Raw genomic sequence first — 14,402 nt, forward strand, 5'->3', positions numbered from 1 at the left:
TTGATTTTGGCTTCCTGGCTGTCATAGAATCAGAGGGTGAGGGAAATTTTTTTCCCTATTTTAGTTAATTAAGATAAGCATGACTAAAAAAATAAGTTATATACTTTTATATACTTCTTACATTACTCTGTGTGCGTGTGTGTGTGTGTGTGCGTGTGTGCGTGTGTGTGTGTGTGTGAGGAGCCTGATGCCCTCCAGTTGTTTTCCTTCTTTCCTGGATTCTCTCAGGTGAGTCCCGCCTCCCTCTTCACAGCTGATTGGACCACAGGACTCATCCTCCGCTCTCATTGGCTGTGCTGCGCGGTGACCGTCGCCTCCAGGTAGCAGGTCCATACATGAGCTCAGGTAAAACCTACCTGTGCTGCCAGAAGAGAGGGGAGGGCTGTGGAATTACCACGTAGTTTTCAGCTTCAGTAAGACGCATTTGACAGTAATAACTCTTTATGCGCTTGTAAAAACATTTTATTTTCCTGAAATTTGGTTAAAAGTACTAATTTAAATGGCAGCGAGGGTAGGACAGGCCATGAATCCGCCGCACGCGACAGAAGAAAGGGCGGTTTTCACGCAGCTGAAGCCGGTGAGGATGCCGGGAGCGGACAATGCAGAGGAGGCGTCAGTGTTTGAGGACGTCAAACCTGCGGTGAGAGTCTCTGCCGACCCGCTGAGGACGCTCGGGCTTCCGGTGAACCGGGGGTCCGACCTCTCTGGGGGTTTTTAATCTCTTTTCTCTCCTCTCAGCCTCTGCTTCCATGTTTTAACAGAGAGTGTGGCTGCAGGTGGTGCTTCTACCAAAATAAAAGCTGGTTTTGGATATACACAAAGCTGCTAATAACCATTGAATAACCGCTAAGGTGCATGTTATGCACTTTATGTCTATACCTATGAAAGAAAGCAGCTCACCTGTCCAGGTTAAAGTCCTTCACAGACACCTGATATGTTAGAAAACACAGGTAAAGTTCACCTGGAAGCTGTGTTTGAGGCAACAAGTGGCAGCTCTGCAATACAAATTATTCAAATTAAACTTTATTTGTCTTTCTGTAATGTAAAGGAGATTGATTTTAGTAAATACAGTTTGAAGTTGCAATGTTATTTTAAGATTTTATTAATGACATTCACATGCACACAAAACACATTGATTGTAGGTTATGTATTCTAAACTGTTTGAAACTTGTTATTTCCATCAACTTTTAATAGTACACTGGTATTTAGTATGTCCGCTGTGTTGATATAAATGTGGTTTGAAGTTAAGACCTATCTGGCATTTCTTATTTTTAATTTGTTCTAATTATCACACATATGCTGAATTTGATTGGAGAGGAACTGGTTGCCTGTTTTACTCAGTTGATGATGACCGTACCTGCCTGCAGAAACTATCCAGTCATAGGATTTGATCACATGATGAAGAGATGCAGGTTGAATTTTACGTTTAAGTCTGCAAAATGGCCTCTTCTCAATCCATCCATCATCGCATTCCTCTGTAGATCTGTCTGTTTCCGAGATAATCAGTTTCACTCTGATGTCAGATATGAGCCTTAATGTTTGAAATGTCATGTTGGGGATCTTGCCCAATTAATCGCAGAAAAATTAGTGCTAGAAAAGGATGATCAGCCAACCTCCATCTCTTTTGTTTAACTTGAACAGTGGAGACATGACAGCTGCATTAAAGTTAAATGTCTGTGAATTGTACGTCAGTGCTGCACGGTCACAACAGAGTGCAAACAGAAACCAGAGGCCTTTGTACGGTGATGAGTTTGGCCTTCTGCCAAGAGTTTGGTAAACAGGCGGCAGACCCTGAGACATGAGGCAAAAACTGCTCCTCCACTGGTCCCACATGGCCAGTAATGCAGCAGTGGATTTGATAGGTTAAAAAAGTTAATTTGGTTTTTCTACTGGGATGCATGTGGCTATGAAGCACGCTTTTTAGTGTAATGCTTTTTGTAGGCCGGGCTCACACTGTTGATTCTTATGCAAACATGGAATAAAAGAGATCACATGATGGAGCTGTTTTGATCGCATTTTATTGGCACTGTCAACTGGATAGTCGTGCAGTCATAGAAGCCAGCCAGCATCTCATAGCAGTGGTCAAACACATCTCATACCAGTAGTATTGTTATTGTTTATGTCTTGTCTTTCATCTAGCTAAGACAATCAGTTTTGTATAATCTGATAATGACATAATTACATTTATAAGGATTACATTATTTCATGTTTTAGTTAAAGAAAAAAATGTGCTCAAAATTGTTAAATCAGCAGGTGGTCAAATGCCCATGAGGACAAAGGCTGAAGCCACAGCTTATTAAACCTGCTCTTCTCTTAAAATTAGTTTCTTTCAGCTTTTTTTTTTAGTTATTCTGTCCTGAAGTTTCCATCCTGTGTCTTCTGCATGATGTAAAAAACACTTTGTACCTTATCTGCCTGCCTTGCTGCAGATAAATGTAGGCCAGAATGACTGTTGTAAACAGTATTTTATAGCCTAAATGAGCTGATTGGTGTGCTTGTGGGACTGAATGAATCGCAGCATAATGCAGCTGAAAACTTGAACATGAGCGAAACTCCACATTTTGTCAATCATTGACCGGAGCATCATAAGACAACATTGTCTCGTTAGCATGAGGATTCACAGAAAGTCAGCATTGTTGCTTTGAATTCAGCAATTTGACACCAAGTGCATATTTGAACATATAAACATGTCATATTACCTCTCAGCAACAGCATGGTTTATGTCATTTTTGTTGCATGCTTTGGGGTTTTGCTCAAAACAAAATGGCCAACCCTCAGCTGCTTTTTCTCTTGTTCCTCTTTGCTGTAACACGCTGTGCTTGATGTTATGCAAAACATGACTTTGTCAAGAACAAAGAAGTCAGGTTAAGCGAAATAGTTACCCCCTCAGGCAAATTAAAGCAGCAGCACTGAGAGGGTTCACCTTATGTGCTCTTAAATCATTATGAAAGTGCATGAAGACGGTTCGTCAAACACATTCCTCACAGATCACTGAGGTTTTAGTTCACGGTCTCTCTCTGTCTCTCTTACTGTCTCTCTTATTGTCCATTTCATCCCCTTTCTTTTTTTTCTAAATCTAGGTGTCCGACTTTAACAAAGCACAACAGAAAGTTCTAGGTATAAAAAAAGTGTCTGCTTCTTGTCTTTTTTCGCTTTCTTTTTCCCCCTCTGAGACATGTCTTTGTGTCATTGTGTTGGTGTTTTAAAGAGCGCTTTACTGAGCCGGTGTCGTGACAGCAGTATGTTGCCCGACCTGTCTGAGCAGGGCCCGCATCTCCATAGGCCGCCTCGAGGCAATAGAGAGGATGATAAAGGGCCGACCTCATGAGAAAGTCACAGCAGCAGTGAAAGGCTGATGAGGCTCCTCAAACACTCGTCACGTGCAAGTCTTTGGTTCACTCGGGCATTGTTGTCTTCCCACTTGTTAACACTGAAGAAAAATATTTTGCCACAGAGTCATTTGTGAAAAACCTGTCTGTAAATGAACTCACTGATCTTTAGTCTGTTGCACCAATAAGGTTTGTACATGAGCGCTTTAGTGTGTGAGGAGGCTGTTAAACGCTTCAGTCCCCAGAAGATGGAGTGAAATGACATTAAGTCCACTTCTAGTCTTGAGCTCTTCCATATGAGTGAAGAGGTTGTATGTTAAACCTGCATCTATCGATCTTTTGACCAATTAGCTGCAGGGAAACTGTATAGCCATCATCTCATAAAGTTGTCACTAATTTGCAGTCACATGTTGTTCTCTCTCCTTTTAACCTTGTTCTGGTCTCCACTAACTCCTGAAGTAAAATATCTGACTCTTTTTCCCATCAGCTGCTTTTCTCCACCCCTCATGTTCATCGCATGTTTGGTCTGTGATGTTTCTGGAACCGGAATAGATTTGATTGGATTTAATGATAAGAGTCTTCATCAGCAGCCATTCATTTCAGGAATATGTAGTAGTTCAGCATTGTACAATACAAGTTGTAGCTATTATTTTTTTATTATATAGCAATCTGTTTATCAGTTTTCAAATTACTGAGTATGTCTTTAGTCCATAAAATATCAGGAAAAAAGTTATAAAATGCCGATCACAAGTTCCCAGAGCCAAAGCGACATTTTAAAAATGCTTATTTTATCCAAAAGTAAAAAAACAAACTGCTCATCAAAACATCGTGGCGGCAGTATTTGTTTCGGCTTTGTGTCCATCTTTTGGCGGTTTATACATTTACTGTGGAGTTTTCATTGTGGGATTAATCTGTGCATGTACCTCAGCATTAATGGCAGAATAAGTAACTAATATGAAACCTATTTCCAGATTCTTTTGTCCTTAAATCACCAATAGGTTTCCTGTGAGACTGAGCATAGACAGAGGAAGTTACAGAATAACTTCATGGCGTGTGATTCAAGAGTGTGTTACCAGTCACGCCTAATGATTCCTGAAGATCAATACTCAGATATGGCTTAAACTTGACTTTCAAGATGTGTTTTTTTACATGCTAGGATTGTACTGGGACCTCACTTTATTTGAGTTCATGCTTTTGATGTCATGCTTTAGATCGGGCTGACACTCTTCCACCTTTTCCCATCAAGGCAGCCTCCTATTACTGAACTAGCTTGTCTTTTTCAGACCTTTGTTGCCGTCATTTTCTATGCAGCTGAGGGCTGACATGGTTTTGGTTTGACTAATGATTTGACTTCCAGGACAACACACGCAGCTACTTTGCATCTGAGTAAGTGTCTGTTGACAACAAGTCTCAGCTCGCAGAATCTCACACTAATTAGAGATTTTTTTGACTCAAACATTTGGAAAGGTTGAGCTCATTTAGACCCTTGTTTTTATCTATTGAACACTGGGTTTTTTAGCAAAATGAGAGCTCCAGATTTTAATTTTGGGACTTGTGTTGGTCTCTCTTTCTGCTGTCATCGTTGATTTGGCATCATTCAACATAAACTGTTGCTTTAAGCTTTTCAGCAAATTAATCAATAAACAAAACAGTAACAAAACAACAAACCTACTCAGTTTTCCTTTCACAATATCCAAACCACGTGAATACCCTTTTCAGCTTTTTCTAAGGTCTTATTCAGCTGTGGTGAACCTGCATCATATTGGTAAATGATGACATTACTGGCTAATAAACAAGCATTTAATATACCAACTTAATGAATGTGCAGACCCATAAATGTGTCTGGTCCTCCTGTACAGTGTCAGTTCACCAGCAGACCGAGAAACCGGGCTTGAGGAGATTTAATTGACTCATGCTGTTCTCTGTTCAGATTGTTTGGTCTGCTGATGTCACCCATCATGCCCGGCCTTGTGTCTGTACCAGACAACACAAGTTGCCTGCAGACAGTCCTGTTCTACGTTTTCCTAATGCCTGTGGTCTGGTAACTCATCAACAGAAGCTGCAAAATCTCTTTAATGACTACTGCTGTTTACCCTTCGGTGTCTGGGAAAACAGTGAAAATTGCTCTGGTGAAAAAAAAAGCCAAAGGTGAAATCATTTTGTGGTGAGGGAAGAAATCTTTTGGTTTCTTTAGACATGTAGTAACATACAGGATGTGGATGTGCATACACACCGTCAACTAAACAAATTGCCATATTGTCTTCCATTTCTTCAGGCAGTTTGAACTTCTGGGAATGTAAAATGATGATTTTTTTCATATTTATATCCTCATGCACACCCTATCCCCCTTTCCTGCATGCTACATTTGAGAAGGACCTTTTCTGTTTTGTGGGGCAATGTTGAACAAAGGGCGACAAGAAATAAGAGACAGAAATTGGATGACACGTGAGAGAGGTTATTGTTTGGATGAACTGTTAACCTGAATATTTGGATGTTGCAGGATTCTGTCCTCGAAATGAGTCATGACAAAGAAGAATGATTTTTGTTTACACAATGATTCAAAGCAAATTTTTGAGGCTTTGTTAGAGAGATGTTGGTTCATGTCTCAGCCCATCGCAAGCAACAGAACTGAAACTAAACTGCTTCAAGAAGCAATCAACGCAATGAACATTGAACATCAACCTGGGAAATGTCTCTCCACTATCAGCTAACTCGGGTATTTTAGAAAGTTGGATTACTGTAAACCATAAAAACACCCATAAAATTGTTCCCATAGATAAGTCACATACAGCATGTGTGCATATATGGAGATTTACAGCATAAATGTCTTAATCTATCCTGGAAAATCAAATGTCGTATGCTCATACATGCATATATACTTTTAAATCCACTTAGTGGATTTTGGCCACCGAACAGTTAAACTCTTGTGTTCACTCATTACTATCCTGTGAAGCCAAAGCAAACCTTCATATCTCTCCCTTCATCAGCGGCCATAAAACATCATCACAGTCTCAAAGGTTTTGTTTTTGCTCTGATGACCCTGTCATGATTTCTGCTCTGTTGATTCACAACGAGCAGACCGGGGGGCCCTGGCACTATCAGTTCTGGGGTTTTTTTTATGGAGATCCAAAGGCGAATTGCCACCGTTTCTCTGCATTCCTACGAGCCATAAAGGCAAACTTGCGTGTAGACGCAGCCAGTTGTTTTGCAATTATCCAGGGACGGGGACTGATGAAGATGGCAGACCTTGTAGCTTGGAGGCTTTTAGGTCAGAGGAAGTAGAGAGGGGTCAAAGGGCTGCTGTGATTGTATTTTTCATTGTAATTTTTTTCTGATGATGGCAGATGGTCTCAGTATGAGGCTGGCATAAGTCATAGAAAAGTTTTAGCAATTGTGGGCGCCACCAAATGTTTTTTAGTCAGTAATATCTGCAATTTCTACAGATTTTTAGCCACCAAGCATGTTTTTTCACTGTGTGCAATAGTATAACAAAAAGCAGTTGTCTTTTAGCGAGACATTGCTGTGTTTCTGTCTGGACATTGCTAAAAAAAAAAGTTGTAGTTTTTTATTGAGACATCGCTCCATTTCCTGCTGGGACAGTGGCACTAAAGGGTTTTTTTTTATTTGTTAGATTGTTTGTTTTTAATATGGAGACACTGTTGCCTTTCCAGACCAGGATAGTGACATTGCATTTCCTGTTTAGACACTGCCATGAAAACCATTTATTTAAAGCCAAAGCACGGTATTTTCCTTACCATAACCAAATGGTCTTTGTGTCTGCACCTAACTTCATGTTTACTACAGGGTTGCTGAAACATTACGTTTCATCATATCAATTCCATAATAATGTACATATTTTTTCTGTAACTGTGAGTGACAGAAACGTACAACAACAAAGGTTTTCTCTGGCAGCTAGTTGCAGTCGGATAATGAAACCTCATTGAACGTCTTCATAAAAATTTCCTTTCCTTTCCTTTCTTTGCAACATATTTAGTTCAGATAGATCCATCAGCCAATTCCCTTAGAAAAGGTCAGAAAAATGTGTAAAATTGGCAGATGAGAATTTGTTATTTGACATGTGGAAATTACAGAGATACCTGCTGATCCATTGTGAATAGATTTGAGTTAGTTATGACTTCACTGTGAACATCATTTTTGTCTTGTACTTTTTTTGAATTCATGCTGTTGTTTGCTCACAAAGTGCAAACTTTTCAAAAACATATCAGCGGCACTCAACAATAATCTAACTTTGTCAGCAAAAGCAGACAAGATGTTCAGAGTGGTGGATTACCGTCTCACGCAAGCTTTGAGTCTCTGCAGGCTGATTCTCATCCTGTTAGTGCTCTGAGTGCAGCAGGATTATGAGGGGGGGGGGCACTGACGTGATTGTGAAAGAGATAGCACTGTAAATATTCTCTTTGCAGTAAATGTGGCTAAAACATGTGAAGATCCTTTAAGGATGGATGTCATATTGGCTGCAAGTGTGGAAACTCCCACTCCATCCCATAAACCTGAACTGAACTGATAAGAGACTGTTATCAGGCAGAGGGATTCATAGCGGAGCAGTTGTGCATGTTCTCCAATTATTAACTAAGTCTTGGCCCCGAAGACATTTGACTCGTTTACCACATAAAATCATACAAAGACATTTTGAAATGTAGTTCATCAACTAGTTTACTTTGAGGTTGCCGCACCTCTTGTGTAATAACTCGAGCACTGTTAACTGAATAGGGCACTTAGGACAATCACCCCAAATAAACACATGCACCTTTTGTTTGAAAACAGCATGGTTTCCCTTCAGAATATAATATAAAGATACGACTGATGTTTTCTTTGAATTTTTTTGGATTGGAATGGTGGTCGTCCTGTTCTTAAAAGCTGTCCTGAACAGAGATTTTAAGGGAGAAAGAGGAGGTACTTGCTTTGAGTTGAGACCTTTTTAGCCTTTTTATCCATGTTAGGTTTGACTTTAAAAAGCAACAACACACAATTACAAAGTGTAGCACAGTTTGGTCAGTTTGAGATTTTTTGTGCATTACTGTTATTTTGAGAAGATCTACTAGTTCATCACATAGTTACCCATGCATTGAGCTCAAGTCAAATTAACCTTACCCATCAGCATATCCTCAACAGACACATAAATAAAGGTGTTCATATGTTTTTGGAGGTTAAAACCTTCAAAGTAGTTAATAATTTAAACTTTTGGTATGATAATGTACCTAGCATGCTGCTGGAAACTGCAGCAGCATCCTGCAGCACTGATTCCATCGACCTCATTCTGCACATTATAGTCTTTGCATGCACCAAACAGAGAAGAGAAGAAATAGGAAAATGTCAATAGCTGAAAAAATAAATGTGCACCAGAGAACAGAGGTTGACGGCAAGAGGGATCAACAGCAGGCCAGCAGGGGAAGTGACCAAGGGCACCCAAGGGTTACAGGTGCCAGCAGCCCTGCAGCACAGGGCCTGTTTGTGTCCTGGGCCTGAGAGGCACACAGGAGCCCTCAGAGGGAAAGAAAACAGAGAGAGGCTGTTTTTGTTTTCTTTTTTTCCTCAATAAATACCCAAGACTTTAATTTCACCAAGCGCTCAGATTGCACCGATGACAAGGTGGTGTGAGTTCACCAGAGATGAATGATGGACCTCTACGAGCCTCGCGGGCACAACTGAATAAACATATATGCATACAAAGACACTTCAGCACACACATAGTATATACACATATTGACAAATATACGTGTTGTGACAAATATACACAAATTGACAAATACACACATAGTGACAAATATACACACAGAGTCGTATGTAATATGCTAAAAAATAATACAAAACTAAGGATGCTTTTGCCTTCTCTGCTGAACATTGAAAAACACAATGCAGCTAGCTTTGTTGCCATTTGGATTGTTTTCAATAACTAAACCTGTTTAAATACTGACAACTGATAATATACCATATATAATACATACATATATAATATGTATATTTTAAATTATCTACCTACAGACTGAACTGACTATAAAAACTATAAACCATAAAAATCCTTCAGTTTGATTCAAGAATGAAAAGAGACATAACTTATTTTTTAGATTGAACATTTAAAAACTCAATAAAAACATAGAAAATGTCCTGCACATAAATTTGCACACATCAATATTATTATACAGTATTTATACACACACACAAACAACACTTTCACACAAAAAAACTGGTCCCTCAGGCTGAAGTGCCCATAGAGCAAAAACTCTCCAAAGTTTGTGTATGAAAATATATCAGCAGATGATTAATGGTGGGGATGAGAAGTGTATGTGTGTGTTTGTGTGTGTGTGTTTGTGTGTTGATGCTGCTGGCACTTGAAGCAGTGCTACAGAATAAGAGTGTTGAAACAGGTCTTCTCTGCTGCTTTGTGCGTCTTGTTCAGCCTCTGGACACGACCTCGAGCACATCAGCACCTCGTTAGGTCATTTGTCCCGAATCATTTGATCCAGTCACTGAACACTCTGGGTTATGGCTTCTGTAGGACAGAAACCATAACTTGCATCCTGGATAGGTTACCAGATGGCCAGCTGACCATTTTCTAATTTACAATGCCAACAAAAACGTCTACACTGGGAAGCTATTTTACTGTGAATGTAAATAAGATGCAAGAATGCATAAAAAGCATCAAATAGGGCTTGTTTTTTGGGTTTTTTTTTTTTTTTTAAAAGTGCCAGAAGAAGTTTCATTGATTTGATGATTTGCTTCCTTTTCCCCATTTCATGTGAATATAAATATATTTTTGCATTTTGGGGACTTTTTAGGTCACACATGTAAACAATTAAAAAAAAACATTTTTTTGTACATTGTTACTTCAGCTGGACATTTTTTGTTTCATGTTTATATGCACACTTTTTTGTTATTTTGTTTACCTTCAGAGTAATTAATAAAGTCAAATGATAATGATTAAAATAATTTTCAGTCTCAGCAGTAAATTAATCATTTTAGATTAATTTGTTGATTACTGTGCTGTTTTTTTTTTGCCATGGAACTTTTGGAAAAATACATTTTGACATAAAGAGTAGAAGCTTGTTTTAAAAATTCAATAAGTGAATGAAAAAATAAAGAATAAGCCCTATATTCAACGTGCATTCTGTTGCAAAACTGAGAAAAATAAGTGTTGTGTTAAAAAGTTATATAAGTTGTCATTACATCTGTGAAGCGGCAGCAAAATTTGATTTATGAACTATGGTGCAGTGCAACAAATCCCCCATCAGTCATTTATGTGCAGCTTCCTGATCAACTGTCACTTTGAACCCAGACTTCAGATGAGCCGCCTTCATTCTTGCATCAGTATCAGTTTCATAATTAACTGCTCACCATCTTTCCACAGTTTTTGCACGCTCTCACTTTTTGGTCTTTTGTTCTCTCTCACTTCCTTCTACTCTTTCTTATCTCCTCCCTCCCTACATCCTTTTCTTCAGCGCTGTATATCTGTTGTCACTGTGAGGATTCAAATTTGTCTGGCAGGTCTATTTTTATCTGACGGTGTTTAAGTTTCACTGCATCTTTCTCATGCCTTCAGCCTTTGTTTTGGTTTGCCTTTTTTTTCTTCGCCTTCTTCAGGCATCAAACCGCTTCCATCGGCCACACCCATGGAGGGAACTCTCTGTGTGCTTGTGTGTAATTGAGTGTGTGTCTGTACATTGGGGTGTTTATCTGTGCGCACATGGCTTCATTTGTGTACATTTGTGTTAGCAGACATACATATGCTCTTTTGCATTTGTGTGGCAAAAGCATTTGTATGTACATCTGTGTGTGTGTGTGTGTGTGTGTGTGTGTGTGTGTGTGTTTGTGTGTGGTCTCTGCAGCACTTTACGAAACGGCTTGTGCACCTCTAAAGGAGTGACTCTCTGCTTCACAGACTCTGAATGACACAAATAGACAAACACTCGCACACCAGTTAATCAAGATCAAGATGAAGATAATACCCTCTTCTTAAACTGAGGGAAAAATACCTGCAGTTTATTTTCGGATTCACTCCTCTACCTGTCCAGTCTTGTTGCAGAGAAAAACTTGTCTCTCTTTTTTAACAAATGCGTCATTTCCACACCTTTATCATTTGCCACAGTAGCAGATCAGATCAGATTGGATTGATAGTTGCATCTCTCCGGTTCTATAAGCAAACAGCAACAACTGTAATCAGATTTTGAGATTTTTCTCAGCTAAAGATGGTGCGTCTGTCTCTAAAAACAATCCAGGTGAAGACATTTTCAGACAGGTAGTCAGCAACCAGAGGTAGTTGTCGGGTGTAAATGACTGACAACCAGACAGGTTGTCAGAATTAGAGAAAAAGAACAAATGCAATGGATTCCAAGTGGAGCGGGATACCTTCAGCATCATTTGTTGATTTTATCAAAATTAACCAAATAATCAACAGTTTCTGTAACAGGTCAAGCTGGCTTAAAACTGTGTCTGCATGAAGATTCCATTCATTCTGTTTCCTTTTTCTCTGCATGACGTGTATTGCATTGTACTACGCATAATACTTTTTGTGGCTTGATTGCATCTTCATCTCTTTATACCAAATGGAATATAAATACATCACATCTTGTGTCCCACTGGATTTTTTCAGGGAAGCAACTGGAAGCAACACCGTCAAATGTGTAAATAGTAGCTTGAAGTATATTTTCTGCAAAACGCAGCTGATGATCAGCTGATGAACAAACCAGTAACACCAATATATCTTTTCTTTTTTCTTTTATGACTTGACTATTTTCAGATTTTAATTCCACCCAAATACAATAACAATTAGTGATCAGCGATTAACACATTTCCAAAGATGCAACAGGTGCTAACTAGTGAAACATGTTGCAGACCTGAAGGCAAAGGGAGTAACATACATCTGGACAGGTGAAATCCCTCTTAAGCTGTCAGTCTCTCAACCTGGTTTTGGCTGTTTGTCAGGGCAGTGAGCTCCAGTGGGAAACAGGAATGTAAGGGAATGAAGGAGGGGAGGATGATGAAGGGATGAAGTCTTGGTACCAACTTCTCTAAAACCTTTTATTCATTAATTGTTTTCATTCTCTTTTAATGCCTCTGCTGTCTCTTTTTCTGCCTCAATGCACATATAGTATTTACTGTATGTATATCTGTATATATATTGTCTTTACTTCTTGCTACTGCTTCGGTTTGGGTGGAACTGAGCCAAAGCCACTTAATCACCATCTGCAGCCCATTAATCTCTCAAAATAATTACAACAGTTAAACAAATACCCTATCCATGTCGATGTTAAATAAATACTGTGCCAAACAGTAGCTGCTGCTGCTGCTCTGGATATTTCCACTGTGTTTTCCAGAAACTTCTTCCAATACTGCAACTGATCATGGTTGAGATCAACAGTAGGGCTGTGTATTTGCAAGAATCTGGTGATATCATACATATCATGGTACAAAAAATTTTCTGATGTTTTGGTGTTATTCTTTCTGAAATCAGTTAGAGTTTAGCCCCCTGAAGTTGCCAGTTTGCACCATTTACTTAAATAGTAACTTAAAAATAGTACAAGGAGAAATCAAGAGTCCACACGCACAACACAAAATAAATTACAATTTGTTCGTTTGAGCCGTCCCAATCCTGGACACACCTCAACCAGTTGGCTGTGTTGTTCTATTTGTATGGCAGTGTGCTCACCGCTGACTGAAAACAGGTTCATAATCATGTGTAAACGCATGGTAAGACATTTGGGAAACCACTTGTTGTACAAAATTAAAACTAGTTACACAGTCTCAAGGAACTGACAATGAAGGCTTGTAGTGAACTGCAGTTTCATTACACATTTTTAACTTTCTCTCTCCTTCGTTTCTCTTCAGACTCGGCTAGAGTTGGACAAATACCTCCCCCAGGTCAACAGTCCTCTCTTGTGCAACCTGATTGACAGTGTTGACAAGAAATACAGGCGAGACAGCGCCTCTGTGGTCGACGAGTACTTCTCAGAGGACAAAATGGCTGCCCCGTACAGCCTCAACATCAACGTCATCCTTCCCAGCACCACCCACCTCCGCACAGGCCTCTACCGGGCCAACACCAAGACGCTCACGCCACAGCAGATCAAGACAGAGCCCGGGCTGGAAGTACCCTGCTCCATCCCCACCACAACCACCCAGGCCCTGCCAGACTTCACCTCTGTCTTCAGTGTGCCGCCTGTAGTCAACAACGTTTTCATCAAACCAGACATGACCTCTGGAGGAGTGGTAACAGTGCCTGCAGGGTCCCAGCAGCAGCAGCAGCAGCAGCAGCAGCCAAACTTGGACACAGAGCTTCAAATTGGGCCCCCGGCCCCTCATCCGCAGGTCTACCACATGCCCATCACCAGCGCTGCTGACCTCACCATGACTCTGTCCCACACAAGCCCATCAGCACAGGCCTCCACGAGTGGCAGGACCATGCTGAACCTCGGCAGCATTTCATTGCCCACAACAAACGGCAACTACATGATGGCAGAGCACCAACTACAGCAGCACCATGGCTACTACCAGGCCTCTCCAACCAACTCATCCCAGCACACAGCACCCCACAGCCTGCCACCCTCACCCCCAAACTCTCAGCCTGGCAGCCCAGATGGTCAGGCAGAGCTGCTCAGCTTAGCGCCCCAACTTCCGCCTCCATACCAGCAGCGTCTGGGAGGGATAAAGGTAACGGGGTTGTCCCCACATGCCATGCTGATGACACATGGACAGGGTGTCTTGACAGGTCCCAAATACAACAGACGGAACAACCCAGAGCTGGAGAAGAGGAGGATCCACTTCTGTGACTATCCAGGTCTGTCTTTTATTTGCATTTCGCTTCTGAATATAAGAATAATTTAAGAATTTGGCATGGTGACAATAATTCTCTTGTTTGGTTTCAAGAGGTCTTAATGACAGTGTCTTGAAACTAAACAGATCTTCCACTAGCTGCAAAACAGTGTCACTAAAATTAATCGACTTCACTGGTTCCATCTTTTCTTTCATGTGCTTTATCATCGCAGCCAGTAACAAATGTACTTTCTACACATGATCTGCAGCAGAATCTCTTTCGCAAGTTAAAAGTACGCCTCGCTG

General features: G+C 40.3%; 1 protein-coding gene across 1 annotated transcript in view; it reads left to right on the plus strand.

Moving 5' to 3' along the window:
- Positions 1-368: 368 nt before the first annotated feature.
- Positions 369-14,402, plus strand: part of klf5l (Kruppel-like factor 5 like) — a 28,462-nt gene continuing 14,428 nt past the window's right edge. The window contains exons 1-2 of the mRNA XM_042498809.1: positions 369-640; positions 13,173-14,121. Of these exons, the coding sequence (XP_042354743.1) occupies positions 500-640; positions 13,173-14,121 (1,090 nt within the window). The 5' untranslated portion in view covers positions 369-499. The remainder of the gene's footprint in view (positions 641-13,172; positions 14,122-14,402) is intronic.

Source organism: Plectropomus leopardus, chromosome 13 (assembly GCF_008729295.1).
Source record: "Plectropomus leopardus isolate mb chromosome 13, YSFRI_Pleo_2.0, whole genome shotgun sequence".
NCBI classification, from domain to species: domain Eukaryota; kingdom Metazoa; phylum Chordata; class Actinopteri; order Perciformes; family Serranidae; genus Plectropomus; species Plectropomus leopardus.